At 43.7% G+C, this 17,499-nt stretch overlaps 1 protein-coding gene across 1 annotated transcript; it reads left to right on the forward strand.

Annotated features, from left to right (window-relative positions):
- The first annotated feature begins 6,210 nt into the window (after positions 1–6,210).
- SERTM2 (serine rich and transmembrane domain containing 2) lies at positions 6,211–12,781 on the forward strand. Its single transcript, XM_032196248.1, has 2 exons — positions 6,211–6,585; positions 11,462–12,781. The coding sequence occupies exon 2, from the start codon at positions 11,948–11,950 to the stop codon at positions 12,224–12,226; it is 279 nt and encodes a 92-aa protein (XP_032052139.1). The 5' UTR covers positions 6,211–6,585; positions 11,462–11,947; the 3' UTR covers positions 12,227–12,781.
- Positions 12,782–17,499: the final 4,718 nt, after the last annotated feature.

Here is a 17,499-nt window from a genome sequence, read left to right on the forward strand (position 1 = left end):
TCTTTGTGAGGCCCACAGGAGTCAAAGGGTTCTCTGCACAGAGAGGCCCAGCTCTGGGTGGGCTCAGATGGGCTTTGTGGCGACAGCACGTCCAGTACCTTGTAAGTGACTCACCCACTTGCCTGTAGACCCTTGTTAAGTGGCACTGAAGGCAGTGCTAAGTTGTCCACAGCCAGAGCATGGAGCCAGACTGTGAAGAAATGTGGGAATAAAAAATGAACAAGTAGATTTTCAGGCTCCATCAAGAATATCCCGAGTTTCAGGAGAACCAGGCAGAGCACCAAAGCACAAAATGTGCACATTTCATGCATGCACACAGTTCAGCTGTTGGTTTTGATGCTGAGGTCCATGCTGAATCTCCCCTGAAGAAACAGCCGTGCTATGCAGGAAAGACCAAAATTCTGTTCTCAGCAAAAGCTGAACTGTCCACATGCGTTATTTGTCCATCACGCAGAGAAACAACTTAGTCTCCTTGTTATCTTGTCAATAAAATAAGGCCCAGTTATTAGCAATTACTATGCATTGTCATCAATCGTGCTAAAATCATCCGGTAAGCAGTGCAGATGGGCTGTAAGACAAGTTTGATTCTTAGTGCTAAAACAAGTGTCTGCTTTAAGCGACTAAAACGGAGTGGCTCACAGCCATGTGAGCACCTCTCAGGTTGTCTCTTAGCAACTGGCCAGCCAAAAACTGATGATCAGCACATCTGAAAGCTTCTCCAGACTTACCTGAAGCTCCTGGGTCTTGGAATTGTGCTGAACTCCCTAAAAATAGGCATTGCTGCAAGAGCTGTCCTACTTACAAGAAAATAATCATAATATTCTAGACCATGGGCTGGAGAGCAGGCTCTGTTTTAAGTTCTAGCCCTAACTCAGTGCTCAACTGATTTTTGTCAGGGTCACAAGGATGTGTGGGGGACCTTGGTGGAGGGTCGCTGCATTGTACTTTAAGCCTGGATCCAGGTGGAAGCTGCTTTTTAGATAAACCTCCCTGCCAGGGGTCTCTACGTGAGCCCCCACTCTGCCATCTGGCCCTACCTGAGCTAGATCTCAGCAACTTAACTAGAGCACTGCAAGTCTCTTCTGTGAGTGGTGTTTAACCATTTGGGGGATCTGCAACGACCTTCTTCACGAGCTCACTCATGAAAATAAAGCTTAGGACTGCTTCAGACAGAATTCTCTGCAGGACAATGTAGCTGTTCACTGACAACAGTAAGGCAAATCAGAAGTGTTCCTAAAAATTAGCAGGAACTTCAGACCAGGCTGAATTTCTTCAGTTATCTGTGGGAGAATGAGTTTTTACAAATAAATGAAAGCATTGCAGAAATTTTGAAGTTCAAAACAAAGCCAAATTGTCAAAATAGCCCAAAGCCTTTCAAGACAACACAACTCTTTCAGTCCAAACACAGAAGCATTTTGAGGCACACTGCACTGGACAAAACAAGATTGCGTGGGAATGCAGAGGGGGAAAGGCAGCCAGCCCTGCTGAAGCAGTGGGCTCGTGACCGCGTGCATTTGCGTAGCACTTTGTATTGACAGATTGGTTGTGGGGGAGTGGTAGTAACGATTCTCCCTTCTGCTGAAATAGAAATGATGCAGAGACAAGTCAGTGTATTTGCTTGGGACCCTTAGTGGCCTAAGCAAGAAACAAGCTCCAGGAAACTTCCTTTGCTGGTTTCCATCCAATGGACTATAGATATTCTCCTGTAAAGCTGATGGCAGCTAGACCTATTTCATGCAAATCTGAATGAGCAATAAATATCTATAAGTCCAAACATGCACTAGACTGCAGTTCTAAAAGCTACTGAAACATGACATTATTATTTTTTTTAATGTTTTCCACATGCCTGTTTGTGGTATAGATCATCTGCTGTGGCTCTAAAAACAAAACACGTTCAAACAAAAACAGCAGATTCCACTCCGCCAAGACAAACAGCACCAAGTGCTGTTGCTTGTTTCAGTATCTCCTCCAAGAGGGTAAGTATTTTCTACCCTCTTGTTTCTAGCATTTGTACGGGTCTAGCTGCAAACCAGGAACCGTCCCAGTCTTTGGAGGAACAACTCCCTAAGCAACCACCACAGGCAGTTCCAGTTACCTCGCTCTCCTCATGGCAGCAAGGGGCCCCCTCCTAGCACCTCTGGATGGCTGGGGCAGGGGATGAGGAAGGCAGGAAGGGTAAGAACAGGTCTTTTTCCACGTGGAAGGTCTAATAGCAGCTGGGCACCTGGGGAATTGGACTTTGTGGCTTCTGAGGTTGGAGAGGGCCTGGGCACCTGTTCTAGGAGGTATCTATCCTGTGAGTAGCTGCACTGCAGAAAAAGCTGCTGGAAAATGGGATGCTTGGCAGTCCTCTTCAGTGCCATCTGACTGCACCTCACCAAGGGACTTATAACTGGGAAGTGTCTTGAAAATACAGAAGTGCTAAGTACGAGTATTACTGCCAAATGTACTGAATGCTGCTAGAAGCTCACGGTGCTGAGTTGATTGCTAAGCCACCTGGTACAGGTTTCTAGCAGTCCTCCACAGGGTGAAATGGGTGAACTTCCCCGAACTTCCCCTTGAAGCTAATGAAAGTCCTGGCAAGCCAAGCTGCCTCGGGCCAGCACAACAGCTCTGTCAGCCAAACTCGCCTCCAGGCAGGGATTAATCATGTGGGCAGAGGAGAGAAGTTGTTTTAACAGGAGAAAAGGTAAGGATGCTAATAAATAGGTAACCGGTGAGCTGGTATTAACTGTGACCTCTATACAAGAGGTGGAAAGCGTGTCCAATCACACAATGTATTTCAGACTCAGCTCTGAGCTCAGTCTGCTCTAATTTAACACACTTTCTGCCCCTAATACTACAAACTCAGACACAGTTTCTGTTTTCTCTGTCATCTTTGACGTGTGCACGGGCACCTACCAAATCATGGATCTTTCTAGGGTTCAATAAACATGATTTTCATCAGCAAAAGAGCCCTGTGCTTGGCCCTGGCCCTCCCCCACACAAACAGACACAAATGATGGAAGATCTTTGCAGCTGAGGACTTGAATAAACCACTCTGGGATGTGTCTGCTGCAAAAGCAACGTGGGGGAGAGGAAAGCCCAGCTCTCTCCATTCACTGCAGCTGCACTGAAATAAATGTTTAAAGACCCAAAGTATACTTTAGTTTGTTCACAGGATTCATGAATTTGGATAACAGAAGAATCCCTAAAGAAACATACAGATTATAGCCACTAACAATCATTCCGATATCTTACTTGCTCCTTGTTAAAACCAAATTTCACTCGAGGATTGCTGTGGGACTATTATGAGAAAGATGTGTAAAATGAGCAGATGCAAAGCTTGGTGCACAGGTCAAATAATTCAAAGGAAGGAGCCTAATGAGCTCTCTACTCTTCAGCCCCCAATTCTTAACGACTGCTTGAAAAATTATGTTCACTGGGTTCATATCTCTGGGTATTTCCAAGGCAATTTGTACACCTTCATTTATGTCACACAAATTTGTCATTGACTGGCCCAAAATTTACATAGGGAGAAAGCCTTACACGCTTCTCAACAATTCAGGAATTCAGCAATCAGTCACTCAAGCATTCATCAGCTTCAGCTGGTATAAATTGTGGCATTATCTAAAATTCATCTGTCTTTATTATACCCTGCTACAAAGGAAACAAGAAATCTAAGAGTGCCCATCCAGCAAACAGCAGCTTGGTCCCACAAAAGAGAGAGATAATTTACTGCAAAATCAACAAAGGGAAAAAGAGCTGAGCGGAGAAGCTGTGTTGCATGGACAGGGAGAGAGAGGCTTTCATTTCAGGACTGCTCATTAGCATTGTATAGAAAGCTGGGTTGCAGGATTTCAACACATGCCTGCCTCTTCTGGGTCTCATAAATCATCCAGCAACATAATTCCTGGTTAAATAGAGCCCTCACTTATTTCTTCTGAAATAAAAGGACACGTGCCCAGGGTTTGGAGGTGCTGTCAGGTAGTTTGTTTGTAAAGGAGTAATTGCACAGATTCCAGGGAAAAATGCACCCAGTATTCCTTCTGATTTATCACTGTATTTTCATTCCTACGTACCTAGCAGGGATTCGTGACACAGGCTGCAATATAGGGCAATGCACGTGATATTACAACAAAGGAATTGTGAAATAAATCAGCAAAGCTGCTGTATAAAGTCCTGGTTTTCAGAAGGTTCCACCCGGTGCCAAAGTGTGGAGGAATCAGGGTTTGTATAGAGACTATCTGTTATTTAGCTAAATAGTGCAACGCTGCAATAATATACTGTGCTTGTGAGCTCCAGAGACTGAAGCCCATGGAAAGATGGGTTTATAAGACACCCCTCCATCCCAGGAGGATGAAAGAGTTGAGCAGCTCTGTGTTTCATTACCCTTTGACCCCCTTCCTCAGTGTGGTCATGGGGAAGCAGAGCAGGAGAGCTATTCTGAGAGAATGAAATTCCCTTTCCCAAAGCCGTGTGGGACCCGTTTACCAGAAGGGAACCTTGCTGCCAGTGCCCCAAGCACACGCTGGGAAAAACAACCTCCAGGCACTGGCCACAAACCAGCACGGGCCCGTGGGTCAGGTTCACCCTCTGAGTGCCTCCAGCCACCCCAGCTGCTGGGGCACAAGGGACACGGAGCGTGGCTGCTCAGGCTGCGTGAAACCCGGCTGGCTGCAGCTGCAGGCAGCTCGGTGCTTTGCAGCTGCAAACCGTGGCCACCCTGCCTGCCTGCTGCTCACCTCCAGCTGGCAAAACCCAGCAGCCTGCTGCAACGCAACCCAAAGGGACATCTGTGCCCCGCGCACTGAGCCACCACGCAAAAAGCATACAAAGCAAAGGAAACCTTGTTCCCTTGGCACCCTCCTGGAATGTACACACGACAAATTATAATTTTCATTGATAGAGATTAATTTGTGTGGGAACTGGGACAGAAACAGAAAACATCCTTCCTTGTGCAGGGGGCTAAGAAATGCAGGCCAAAGGGTTTGGTAATGCGAAGGATCGGGACAGTTTGGGTTCTCACACCAACCGCGGCTGCTCCTGCCTCATTTCTATGGGGCCTTCACAGAATCACAGAATCACAGAACTTCTAGGTTGGAAGAGACCTCAAGATCATCGAGTCCAACCTCTGACCTAACACTAACAGTCCCCACTAAACCATTTCCCTAAGCTCTACATCTAAACGTCTTTTGAAGACTTCCAGGGATGGTGACTCCACCACTTCCCTGGGCAGCCTGTTCCAATGCCTCACAACCCTTTCAGTGAAGAAGTTCTTCCTAACATCCAGCCTAAAACTCCCCTGGCTCAACTTAAGCCCATTCCCCCTCGTCCTGTCACCAGGCACGTGGGAGAACAGGCCAACCCCCACCTCGCTACAGCCTCCCTTGAGGTACCTATACAGAGCGATAAGGTCGCCCCTGAGCCTCCTCTTCTCCAGGCTGAACAAGCCCAGCTCCTTCAGCCGCTCCTCATAGGACTTGTTCTCCAGGCCCCTCACCAGCTTCGTCGCCCTTCTCTGGACTCGCTCAAGCACCTCCATGTCCTTCTTGTAGCGAGGGGCCCAAAACTGAACACAGTACTCGAGGTGCAGCCTCACCAGAGCCGAGTACAGGGGGACGATCACTTCCCTAGCCCTGCTGGCCACACTACCTAACTTGAAGGTAGATTGTGCTTCATGCATTCATAAGTTGCAGAAAACCATTTTTATGCACAACACAGCAAAGCGGGGGTTATGTTTACTCATAGAGTCCTCAGGGGAGTTTGAAACTGCAACTGCAACTCTGCAGCTAAACCAGCTGCAGAGCCCTCCCCAGACACTAAACACAAGGGCACAAATACACCAAAGGCACCAATGCCAAAGAGCCATGCTTGGGGACTATCCTGAGGGTTCAGGTAAGAAGCAACCTGTCCATGGTTCCAGACAGGAGTCCAGCTGGGAACCCTCCCCAGCTAACCCTTTCCGAGAGGCACAAAACAAAAACCTCTGCGACTTCCAGAAAATCAGAGAGAGAGAAACCGATACCCTTTCCTCCTGGCTCAGGTCTTACTCCGCAATCAGCAGGCAGCTCAGCCTTGGTTACCACTTGCAAGCACGAAAGGGTTAAGGAGAACCTTGCACAAACTTTCAGCTCGCAGCCTCCCTCCCTTCCCTCCTCGCTGCCGAGATGCAGCAGCGCCGGAGCTCTCCCGATCCTCTCTGCTCTGCCTGCCGCTGCTGAGGGAGGGGACTGCCTGCCGCACGCTGCCTCCATCCAGGCGGTGAAGCACACGCAGAGAAGTCTCCTTGCCCCTTCTCCTGCTGCCTGCGAAGGAAGGGCATCAGCGCTGGGGCTGTTGGGTCAGTCAGTTGCCATCTCAAGACCTGGAGTAAGAGCCACCCCTGCCAGCAAACCATGTGAATTCAAGAGCAGAGAAGAAAGTGCGTTTGGCACGCCTGTTGCTAAAAAGGCAATATCCTGACTCCAGCCGTAAGACAACAAACCTTTCCTGCATAAATCCCACTACCTGGGCGGAGATGTTCCTAGATAAATCACCAGCAAGCTCATGGTCTGAAACAGCTGCTCTAGTGCCTAGTCCCAACACCCCTGCCTGCTCTGAAAGGTAACTATGCTTTATTCTGTTCTCTTCCTATGCACGCTCACAGCTGAGACCCTGACATCCTACCTTGCACTTCAGCATGAGAACAAAAAACACCGCCCGCCACTGGAAGAAGAGACACCCCTCTCTTTCCTCTCCCTCAGATCCTCCCTGGAGAAAATGCAAGCCAGGAACAGAATTGATACTTTAATGCTTTGTTTGCATTTCTTCAATGCTATTTTTAATTTAAAGGTCACCTAGACATAACACACCCAGCAGTGCCTGTGTTCAGAAAGAAACCTTTCTGCACTTGTCAGCACAGAGCAGTTTAAACGAACAGCCTTGGAGTAATCGTTCTATTCTGTCCCACTTTATTCTTTGTAGTAGTTTTAGTGTTGTGTGGAAATGTAAAAGGGAACTCGGAAAAGTTGCTTGTACTTTCAAAGATGCCTTGCTAGCAAGTGACACTTAAACTGAATACAGGAGTAAAAGGAAGGGAGTAGGCGAGACGAGACATTTATTGTAGTTGCAAAATCGATTTGTGTTGTCTGCAGTGTTCTGGGGAAAATCTTCCTTTCTCTCTGCTCCTCTGTGACCTATGAGGTGCAGAGGGGCCATGCAGGCTTCCTAAGAACAGGCCAGATCTTGAGAGCTCCTGATGTTCCCCAAACCCTGGTAGCTGCAGAAGGAGGATGGTAATTTCAATGCCCTGAAGTTTTGGCTCACAAATTTGCTGTCTCAGTGAGACACACACTAGAGAAAACTTACTGTTGTTTTGTTTGGGGCTTCTATTTTCATTACTGTCTTTTTATTAAATGAAATACGTTGTGTGTTCTTGTGGTGGTGGTGTTGTTGTTGTTTAATCTCTGCTTAAAAATGAGAACAAACTGCTAAATAAGTGCCTGCTTGGAATCGGTCTGTATCTGCTGAGCATTACTGAGCACTAGTGGTGCTTGGCACTTGTTAGAAACGGATGTATTGTCCAGCCAGAGAAGAATGACTAAGCCTTCATCAACAACTTGGATCACGGGGAATTTGGGCTCTAGTTATGCTGCTCTGCTCTATGATAAACCTCTACTTACTACCTCTGGCCATGGACTAGGGGGCTTCTCAGGGTACCCAGGGGGGTTTTGCCTCCAGTATTCTGAGTCATACAAGGTTCTAATGCCAACCTGCTTTATACACGGGTTTTTCAAGGTCTTTGTGTACCCACTTACGTTCACATGCCATTGGTCTCTACGGTCTTCAAGCTTACATTCCTTACTGGGGAGTGTGCAAATATGAATCTACTAATATCCAAAAAGATAAACTCACTGAGATAATTGGTAGACTGAAAAAGCAAAAATCTTTGGGGCTGCCTGGAGCTACTGAACTATTTCTGGAAATGATGTAGTTAATTTCACAGCTTTCAATAGCCTGAATAGTTAATTGCTCCTGATAATTCTACAGTTGAGACTACAAAAAATGAAAGCTGTGCCAACTCCCCATTGCTAATACTTTCTACTATTAATCTGCGCCCTTTATTAATAAGAGCCCAGTAGAGCTTTGTTAATTCAAGGTCTTGGTTTGTAGTTAATTATTGAACTTAAGATTAATGTCCTTAGCATTCTGCAGTCTAATGTTATGAAGTAAAGCCATTAGGCTCTCTGCTCTTTAAGGAGTGAAACCAGCTCTGGCTTTTGCTCTCAGTAAGACGGCAGATGAGATGGGCAAGGGCATTGCTCTGCACTTTAACTCATGCATATGTCAGATTCCAGACTGGCTGCATTTCATTATCAATAGAGAAATCATACTGTAAGAACACAGCTTTAATATGGCCAGTAACCTTCATACCCTCTAATTTCCACTTTCTGTGTAACACAAGAATAGTCCTCATGAGGGAACAATCTTCATTTAGATATGCAAAGGGGGAAAATCACAGAGTTAAGATGTATTGCTCTATAACTGAGAGCCAAAGTGCTTGACCCTCACCTTCATGTCCCCCCACTTCTGCCTCAGCACTAAACCTGCTGCTGGAGTCAATGCCGCAGACAATATAACAAGGTTGCAAGAATTTTGCAGACATGGATCCCTTACTTTTCATTTTGCTCACTGCTGGAGATCTTGAGACCAGACAAAGAGACTACAAAACCTCCACAACCCGTATCTCTGAAGGCTCAAGCACACTTACCACTTGCTCTGTCACTGGCACACTGCAGGGCAGTGTCATACAGCACCCACATGGGTGCCTGTGTCACCAAGAGGCAGAGGGCTGTGGGGGCCCACGCTGCACCTTCAGTTCACAAGCTCGGTCTCTGGGTTCAGCACAGACGTACCTCTGGGACCTGTAGACACATGGAAGGCGAGGCATCCACACAGGCACATAGGGCAGAGCCCTCATGCTTCCATTCACCCCCAAAGTACACTTCATGCTACCTCTCTCCACCCTAGCTGTGAATTCACTTGCACGACCAACTGCCTCCACCTTCCATTTCTTACTTTAGGAACGTGTTGCACGTCTCCTCTGATCAGCTAAAGAGATTAAAATGGCCACCAAGTTCTTAATAGCTGTATTACTAACTAATTACAACATTTTTGTGGACACCTTTCTTGCTTATAACCTAGCATTATCACAGAAAGGCTTACATGATAATGTTTCAGAGTCACAGGTGACTGGTTACTTCATGTTTGGGGTTGCACATCTAGGAAAACAAACATCTTGAAAGACTAGGAATATTCCAGTGTAAACCAAATACATCTAATATACCTGAAGTATTTTATTTTAAAGCACACAAAGTCACCTGCAGAAAGGAATCACTGAAATCTGAGGATGTTCTTATTTGGCTCAGTCTGATAGAGCTGTGGCTGGGTTATTAATTTGTTTGCCCTTTATCCTGATAACAGTTGTTTGGAGAAATCACCAGAAGACGTTTGAAGTGTGTACAGGAGGGAAACCCCAAACTAAACCCCAGTACATCCTGACTGAAGCTTTCAAACCTAAAATCCTTCCATGCTGTTCAGCAGCAAGCTGAGCCTTTTGAAACAAACCTTTCTGTGAATATTCTAGATTTGGATGGGCTGGCAATTTCTTGCCAGTAACCTCCCCTCCACAAAAAAAAAAATTCTTTTTTTTTTTTAAACAGTACTCTACTTGTTTTCTCTGTGTATTCTGTAAACCTTATTTTCTGGAGAAGTCTGTGGTCTGCACATAAAAAACATGCTTTGGCTTGGATTGCAGCACTTGCTGCAAACATGCAATACACATGAGTTACTTCAGTTTTTCTAACAAAAACAGGTGTTGCTGAATATAGGCACCCTGACAACCTGACTGTTATTTGCCCAAGAGAGTTTAAGGGGAGATTTTTCAAACATAGCTAGGGGATTCTTGAAGTGCAAATCACATTGATGATGCCTGAATGCTTCTTGAAAATCAGCCTCTCATTTCCATTGCTCCCCTTTCTCATTCCAGTCCTGCATGATTCATGTCTGCTGGAGACTGCACCTGATCGATCCTGGTCAGATAGTTTAGACATCATGGCCCAGGTTGATAGACTGGAAGTATACAAGCATTGACTTTGGTGGAAGATGTGCTAAAGAGCCCTGCCTAAGCCACAGATTCTTCTTTTCCATTCCCCACTTTTTAAGGTTCCAAAAGTGTTGGGTCAGGCCCCGGAAAAATACTAAGCACCCCTTTTCTGCTGTGCTTGCTTACACCCTCCTACAGAAAGTACAGCACAAAATCCAATGCCCATGCAGAAGTCAAATCCCCAGGCAATGTTTTCCATCAGCAATTTGGCCCAGCCTAGCAAGTCTATTACCAAGCACTATTCCCTAAATTGGCCCGATATTCCCTAAATAGGATTGTTGTCCTCTCAAATGTTTTGATACTCAAGAAGGTAAGTTGGGAGGTAAAAACAGAGTAGACAGCTCCCAGCATCCCTCCTCCAAAAGCTCAACACAACAGATGTTTCCCCATCACATGAACCAAAGTTGGTCTGTCTTGCTTGTAATGAAAGCCTGAAAATCAGCTCCCTGATGACTCAGGCCTCCAGATTTCAACCACCTCCCTCTGAAGAACAGCAAGACATTGGTGCATGGGGAGAACTGAACCAAGCTTTGTCAATAAAACATCTATATTTTAGAAACTGAGGGCCCATCAAAGTAAAAAATGGTTTGCAGCAATATGTCTTTTGGGTGAAATAAAAGCATCTGAGCTTTTGTCGTTTTGACCTAAGGTCTCATTTTAATCTGACTGCCACAATATGTTACCACATTAATATTAATCTATTTATATCTCACGTAGGTGTGTACACAGTGAGCATTACAAATGACTGCATCACGTTGTTTCAGTGCTATCATTTTTGCTTCAGCTAAGAATAAAGTTCTGGTCTTATCAAAGCAGAACACGATGCTTTTTGTTTACAGTGAAATTTCAGCATTTAGGTTTTCTCTTCCCAGCTGGAAGAAAACACAGTGCTGACAAAATAAGATTTCTGTTATGTTCTGCTGCCAGGGGTGACTGAAGTGTTGTGTCCTGGGGCAGGGATGCCTCAGTGAGCCATGGAGGGCTCTGGCTGCCTGCTGAGTGCACCCTGGAACAGAAACAGGGGTCCTGTTAAGTAGTAAGAAACACACGGTGGAGGACTCTGGATAGATTCTTGTCTTCCCTTCTTCTCTGACATTTAATTCCATACACTGTAGGGCCTCTTTTTGCCCATGAGTAAGAAGTAAGTGTTACGAGAGGATACTTTAACATTTAAATTTGCATGGTCTTTCTCTAAAATTAAAGGCTGAGTGCTTCTGGGTGGCTCACAGGAGCGTAACATGGGATTTAACTCCTTTCTTACCCAAAGACAGCACATATAGGCTAGGCTATTTTGGTACATAGTTTCATTTCTCTCTCTCTGCTTCTTCCTTCTAGAAAGACAACTTGTTGACTATTCCTAAGGAGAAGCTCAAAACTATGTATTTTAAGCAAGTGTCAGTAACCTAAAGTGGATGAGGAGAGAAAAGATTGCAACCTTCCTCGGCTCATACAGGGGTAAACCACCTGCTGTGGGAGAAGCTGCAGAAAGCTCACTCTGGAGATGACCTACTGAAAGAAGGACCCGAGCATTTTCAGGACAAAAGAGAAGCTTGGTGGCAGTGTAAAACACAAGTTTTGTGCCTGTTATCATTGTAAGAGCATCTTGAAAAATGATTTACAGAGCCCCGTCTCATGCAGTCTGCTTAACTCTGTGAAACAGTTGTGAGACCAAGAAGATGGAGCATTCCTTGCTGAATTCTACTGAGAAGACATCCTGCCATCTGTTCTAAGTCTCCTCTCTTGACCTGCTTTTAGTCTGGTGAGGTAAGACACGAAATTTGACAATAAATAGGGAAAATGGACCAAAGCTGACAGAGAGCGATGACTGAGATTTATTTCAAATTCCGTGGAAACCTGACTGGCCGTGTCCACTTTCCAACTCTGGCTACAGAAGTAGACACAACAGCAGATAAATACTCCAGCCTGTACATTTACGTGGGGTTGTTCTTAACACTTCTGGCTATCCTTCTCATTTTGCTTTTCACCATGCTTTTGCGCCTAAAGCACGTTGTTTCTCCCATCACCACATCTCCAGAGAGCACTGAGAATGCTCAGCAGTTCACAGATGTGGAAATGCGCAGCAGGATTCCTACAACTTAGAGACCCCAATGCAAAGAAAGCTCTATGTTTGTAAAACATATTTTGTTCAGCACAATTGGGGTGGAAAGAATCTCTGTGTGCCTGTTGAGCCCTACAACTTATTGCACAACCATCAACAGCAGCACAGAGCAGCTGGTGAGTGTCATGCAACTCAGACACTGACTGGCTGGGACACGCTGGCTGTTGACACTACAGGCGACATGTGTGCAACACCCTCAATAAAATTTACATTATGGAAACCTACTGCTGTCAACAGACTCATATCTCTCCAAAAGTCCTTGCAGAAAATGGTAAAAGTCACAAGAATGACAGCAAATATATATATATACAAATAGAAAACAGAGAGATTCATACCAGAATGTGTGCTGGACCCTGTATTTGGTGACCTATCTTTCTGTCCTTAAATTCCTTGGCTGTGAAAAGAGATGACTCAACAAAGTTAAGTGATGTAACTGCAAAAAGCCTATTCAAATGAAGAGCACATAAAGAAATGGTCAGTGGTTCAGAAATTCTCAGACATTTCTCCCATTCAGGAAGGAAAACCTTAAACTGCTTAACTGCTTCTTTTTTTTTTTTTTTGCCTTTTTTTTTTTTCCACTTGAATGGCAGATTTGCACAACAGAGTTTCAGAAGTATACAAATGGTTCATCACCTGCTGGATCTATTGGTTTCTGACATTAAACACCATACATTGAGCAGTTGCATCCCAGATATCAGAAAGAGATGTCGCTTTTGAAAGAAGAAAATAAAAGTAAACTTTACCAAAGGTATAAAATAAAAAGAAAGCATCACAGAAAATGAGCAGCAGGAGAGAAAAAATATTAAAAGACACCCTACCTCTCTTTTCTTGCTCTCCTTTATATTCACTGAGCTGACTACAGACACATTTGTATCTTTCAGCCTTCCCAGTATCACTCAGTAATTAAAATGCAGTGTAAAGTTTGTGAATCAAACGGGCATTGTTCTCTTAACAGACACAAATTCAGAATAAAATTTCCTCTCATATTCATGTTGGGTTTTCTGTCTCAAAACACATATCAGTTCTTCCAAAGCTTTTTTTAGTTGTTTTCCTCCAAAGAAAGCTGAAGAAATGCCAGGACCTGGCACTACAATAATGAACAGTGTGAACAGCTTTGGACATAGTCTAGTAGGGAACGTGCAGATGGAAAGCAAACTGAGCACTGAAAGACAGGGCTGGATTCAGATATCCTGGTGGCTCGTTTGGAACAGTGAGGAAAAAAATGATTACTTAAATTTATGGAACAACAGCCTGACCCAATGCTCTCACCCATGAAAGATGTACAGAGGTAGACTTCATTTCTGTGGATAGGAAAGATGGAATCAAATGTGGCATGTCACTTCTGGAAGAGCTGCTACCTCTTACAGAAAAACTTCAAATTAGATTGTTTCTGCTATACCTCTGGTACTTTCCACATTTCTATGCACTTTTTTTGCCAATTCCCTCCTCTCCAAAGGCCTGGGAAATGTACACTCCCCACAAAAAAAAAAAAAAAAAAAAAAAAAAAAGTGCTAAAATTAGAGATGACACTGACTCCATGGACTTGTGATAGTAACAAAAACTTGTTTTTCAGATGCTTTGTGTACATCTGGTTCTTTGCTTACCTTTACAAGTCTGTGAGCTGTTTGGACTAGAAACATGGCTTCTTTAGCTGGTTCTGTGGGGAGAACAGAACAGCAAGGAACGTCCATACCACATACTGTTGGTCCATGGGGAGGAGGACTAGTTTTTTTTCTCAATGATGTATTTAGTATGAAGATATTTTAAAACTGCTTCCTCATATTGAATAGCACCATTAATCCCCACATAAGGTTTAATCTGTGAAATAGCATGTTGACTGTGCAAGGAAAATATAGCACACTTGTGGCTTCACAACCATACTGGTGGCTTCACGCTACTCTCAGCACTGTACAAGAGCCCAAATTCTGTGTGATGACGATTTGAATATTAATCCACCTAAGCCAGATGGCTACTAAGTTAGTCAATGACATTTAAGTGTAACAGAAACATATGCAGATCATATGGCCTGGTATGTATCCTGCATTCAGCCATCAGGGTGCAGACTAGCTCAGGCACAACATCTGGCTTGCCTCTCAATTTTCTTGATGCACAATTTGAAAGCTATAGCTTACTTGAATCATTAATGAACTATCATATCAAATCAGCATCTAAAACACATCAACCTTTCAGCACAACTATCTGTAGAAAAGCTTTATTTCCAAGAAGCTGCAGGACAGATTCAAATATTAACAAAAAATATCAGGCCCACTAGTGGAAAATGATAGTATCAGAATCGGAGCTGGGATCCGCATTCTGATTGCTCTGGTCTCAGCTGAAAAGCCCCTAAAAGTAGGTGTCAGGACTGGGTTTTTGCCTTCTGTTAATTCAGAAGACACCTGTAACTGTTTAAAACTCATTCAATAAATGTATTGTAAATAAAATAGCAATCATTTTGATCTATCATTACACTGTATCACATCATATATTAGGCAAACCGTATTTCTATACAATACTACTAAAGAAGGCAGTCCTATCTTCTAAGACAAAAATGGCAAATTTTCCTTGGTAAAGCTCCATTTCAAACACTCCAACTTGATATGTCTACAGTCCCAGAGTGCATCATTTGTCTGCACAATGTTAGCAAATTTTAAAGCTTACATTTCCCATTTTAAAACAGAAGTGTGCCTTTCCCCCCTTTTCATTCTCATTCGTAAAGTTGAAGATATGGTGCCTCTGAGACAAGACTTGGGGCGTTTTGCTCTGTGTTTCCTGAGTGGGCTTTAGCGGGCTTTGGCTTTCTTTGGCTACAAGAATGGTAACTGTAACTTCTGCATGGATTTTTCTGGGTCTGTAGATGTGACATCTATACCATTTCCCTCCACCGGTTTGTTTCCTTCCCACTTACCCATCTGCTAGAAACAGTCAATTGGTTTTTTATTTTTACAAAAATAAGGAGTTGTACTACAATCAGTGGTGAGTCACTGACTGCTCTGTACTATTTCCAGAATGCACTCAATGTGTGGATCTGAGAGAAAAGCTTATGTGCAGGTATTGGCTCAGGTGGTGCCATAGATTTCAAATTAATTGTTGGCCTCAGGGGGCATCTCTGTAAGAAGACCCCCTACCAGTGTTTGTACTTATTACTTGAACAAAGACAGTTTGCTCCCATCTTTGCTACCATTTAGACAGGAAACAAATATGACTATTTAGCAAATTCATCACCTCCTCCATCCTGCACCTGTGGGGGAAGACAGCCACCTGTTGTTCTGAAGGAGCAGCAAATATGCATTCCTGTTCCTTGGGGGTGGGACTGTGAGGTCAGGGTAAACCTACAAGCACCAGAAAACCACCTCCGCTCCCAAATCTCCCAGGGCATTTCGTCCAGGAGGAATCAGGACTCCTCCCACACTTTTTGACTACAGTGTAACTCCGCAGACCACATATATGCCACAGGATTTATGCTCGGGTAATCCCATCCACATGACTTCTATCCATGTTCATGACTATCCTGCGTTAACAAACCCTTGAATACCGAGCAGACAGGGATGGTATTTAGAATATATTCATTTTCTGTCAGAATATATAAACATAAACTTATATTATCATATCCTCACAGGGCTGCAAAGAAGAATGTAATTTTACTAACAGCATAATTCAGCTGAGTTATGACCTTTGGGCCCCCCAAAGGATATTTTTTTGCTTTTACTTGAAATAAGATAAAAAAGTATAGAAACCCAAAATTGATGTGAAGTTACACATCCATTTAACTGTCAGCAATGATGAAAACTTACTTGTATGTCTTGTCTACACCAGAAAAATTGCTGAAGTTCATTCTGTAAGCATAGATATAAGAATAAACCCTGGAGGGGAAAAAAATAAAAAAAATAAAAAAGAAAGAAAAAAAAAAAACTACTGATAAATTGGTTCCTTGCACACTTGATCTCTAAAATTCTCTATATGCAAATTTCCCCTCAGTCCCTTGATAATGGAGGATGGGGGACAGTTGATGCTACGTGTGAAAAACAATCCTATACTGATTTTGAATTTTGACAACTTGGATTTATCAGATAGCATAAATAAGTTGTCCAGACATAGGCAATGCTGAGTTGTGAAAGCAGATCTTGATGTGGCAGGGAGAGGTCTGTCCAATTCATATGTAATTAATAAATTACACTCTCTGTTCTCCCACCTGAATTTCATTTGTATGTAAACTTGTCAACAGAGAAACAAATTATGAATAATTCAGAAGACCTTTCCCTCCCTTCCTTCTCCTCTAGATTTATTAACCCATTTTCAGAGTATAATTTGATCAAGCTAATAGCCACAGACTTCCGAAACTGACTCTCTCTACATTAATCCTGTCTTCAAGATCAAAGTCCTACTCACAGAGCCCCATTTAACAGCAATCGATTAAGATACAACATAGAGGCACCTGCAAGTCAAATGAGACCTCAGCAACATTCTTTGTTACTTAAAATCTGCTCTCCGCTAGCAAGAAATTTCTCTTATTTAATCTTGGCTGTTGTCCTGAAGCTCTTTCCTCTTCTAGTCGTGAAACACTTGCACCTCAATAGCTACTGGCTGATGTTTACTCGTGGTTTTATGAAGAACACACATACCTACCAGCATTACAGAAGGATCACGTAGCTAGCACCTATCTGGGATGTTCCTATGTACCCTAGGCACCCTTGTGAGCTGACTTTAGATGGACAAGTTCTTCTTTAAAAGGCAGGCAACATTCAGAAGCAAATGGGACTTTGAACTGTGTAGACAAGTGAGTGTGGAGGTAGGGCTCCACTTACAGGAAAACATAAAGCCAAGAGCTGGATTTGAATGTATCACAGGCTTTTTGACATTTTGCACCACCTTCCCACTATTCGTCCCATGTCCCTTACACATCATGCACATATCAGAATCCTGTCTTTGTCTCAGAACTCATGGGTAGGTGTTTCCAGTACTATGGTAGCAATGAAATGACTTTTCTATGTGAACCTGTAATACTAGTTTGAAAAACACAGACCTTGGTGCCAAATGCTGAAGCAAAATTTACAAGATCTCCACTTTATTCCTTTTGCCTTAATTCAAACTAATTCAACCCTAATTCAACCTAATTCATGCTCATTGCAGTTAATGTGCAGCACTTTTTATAATGTTACTCCATAATCTTTAATTTACCACGAACCTGTCCAAATAGCTGTGGCATGACTAGGAGGTAATGGCCCAGGAAGCTCGCATCTGAGTCAGGAGGAGGCTG

The sequence above is a fragment of the Aythya fuligula genome, chromosome 13 (assembly GCF_009819795.1).
Source record: "Aythya fuligula isolate bAytFul2 chromosome 13, bAytFul2.pri, whole genome shotgun sequence".
NCBI classification, from domain to species: Eukaryota; Metazoa; Chordata; class Aves; order Anseriformes; family Anatidae; genus Aythya; species Aythya fuligula.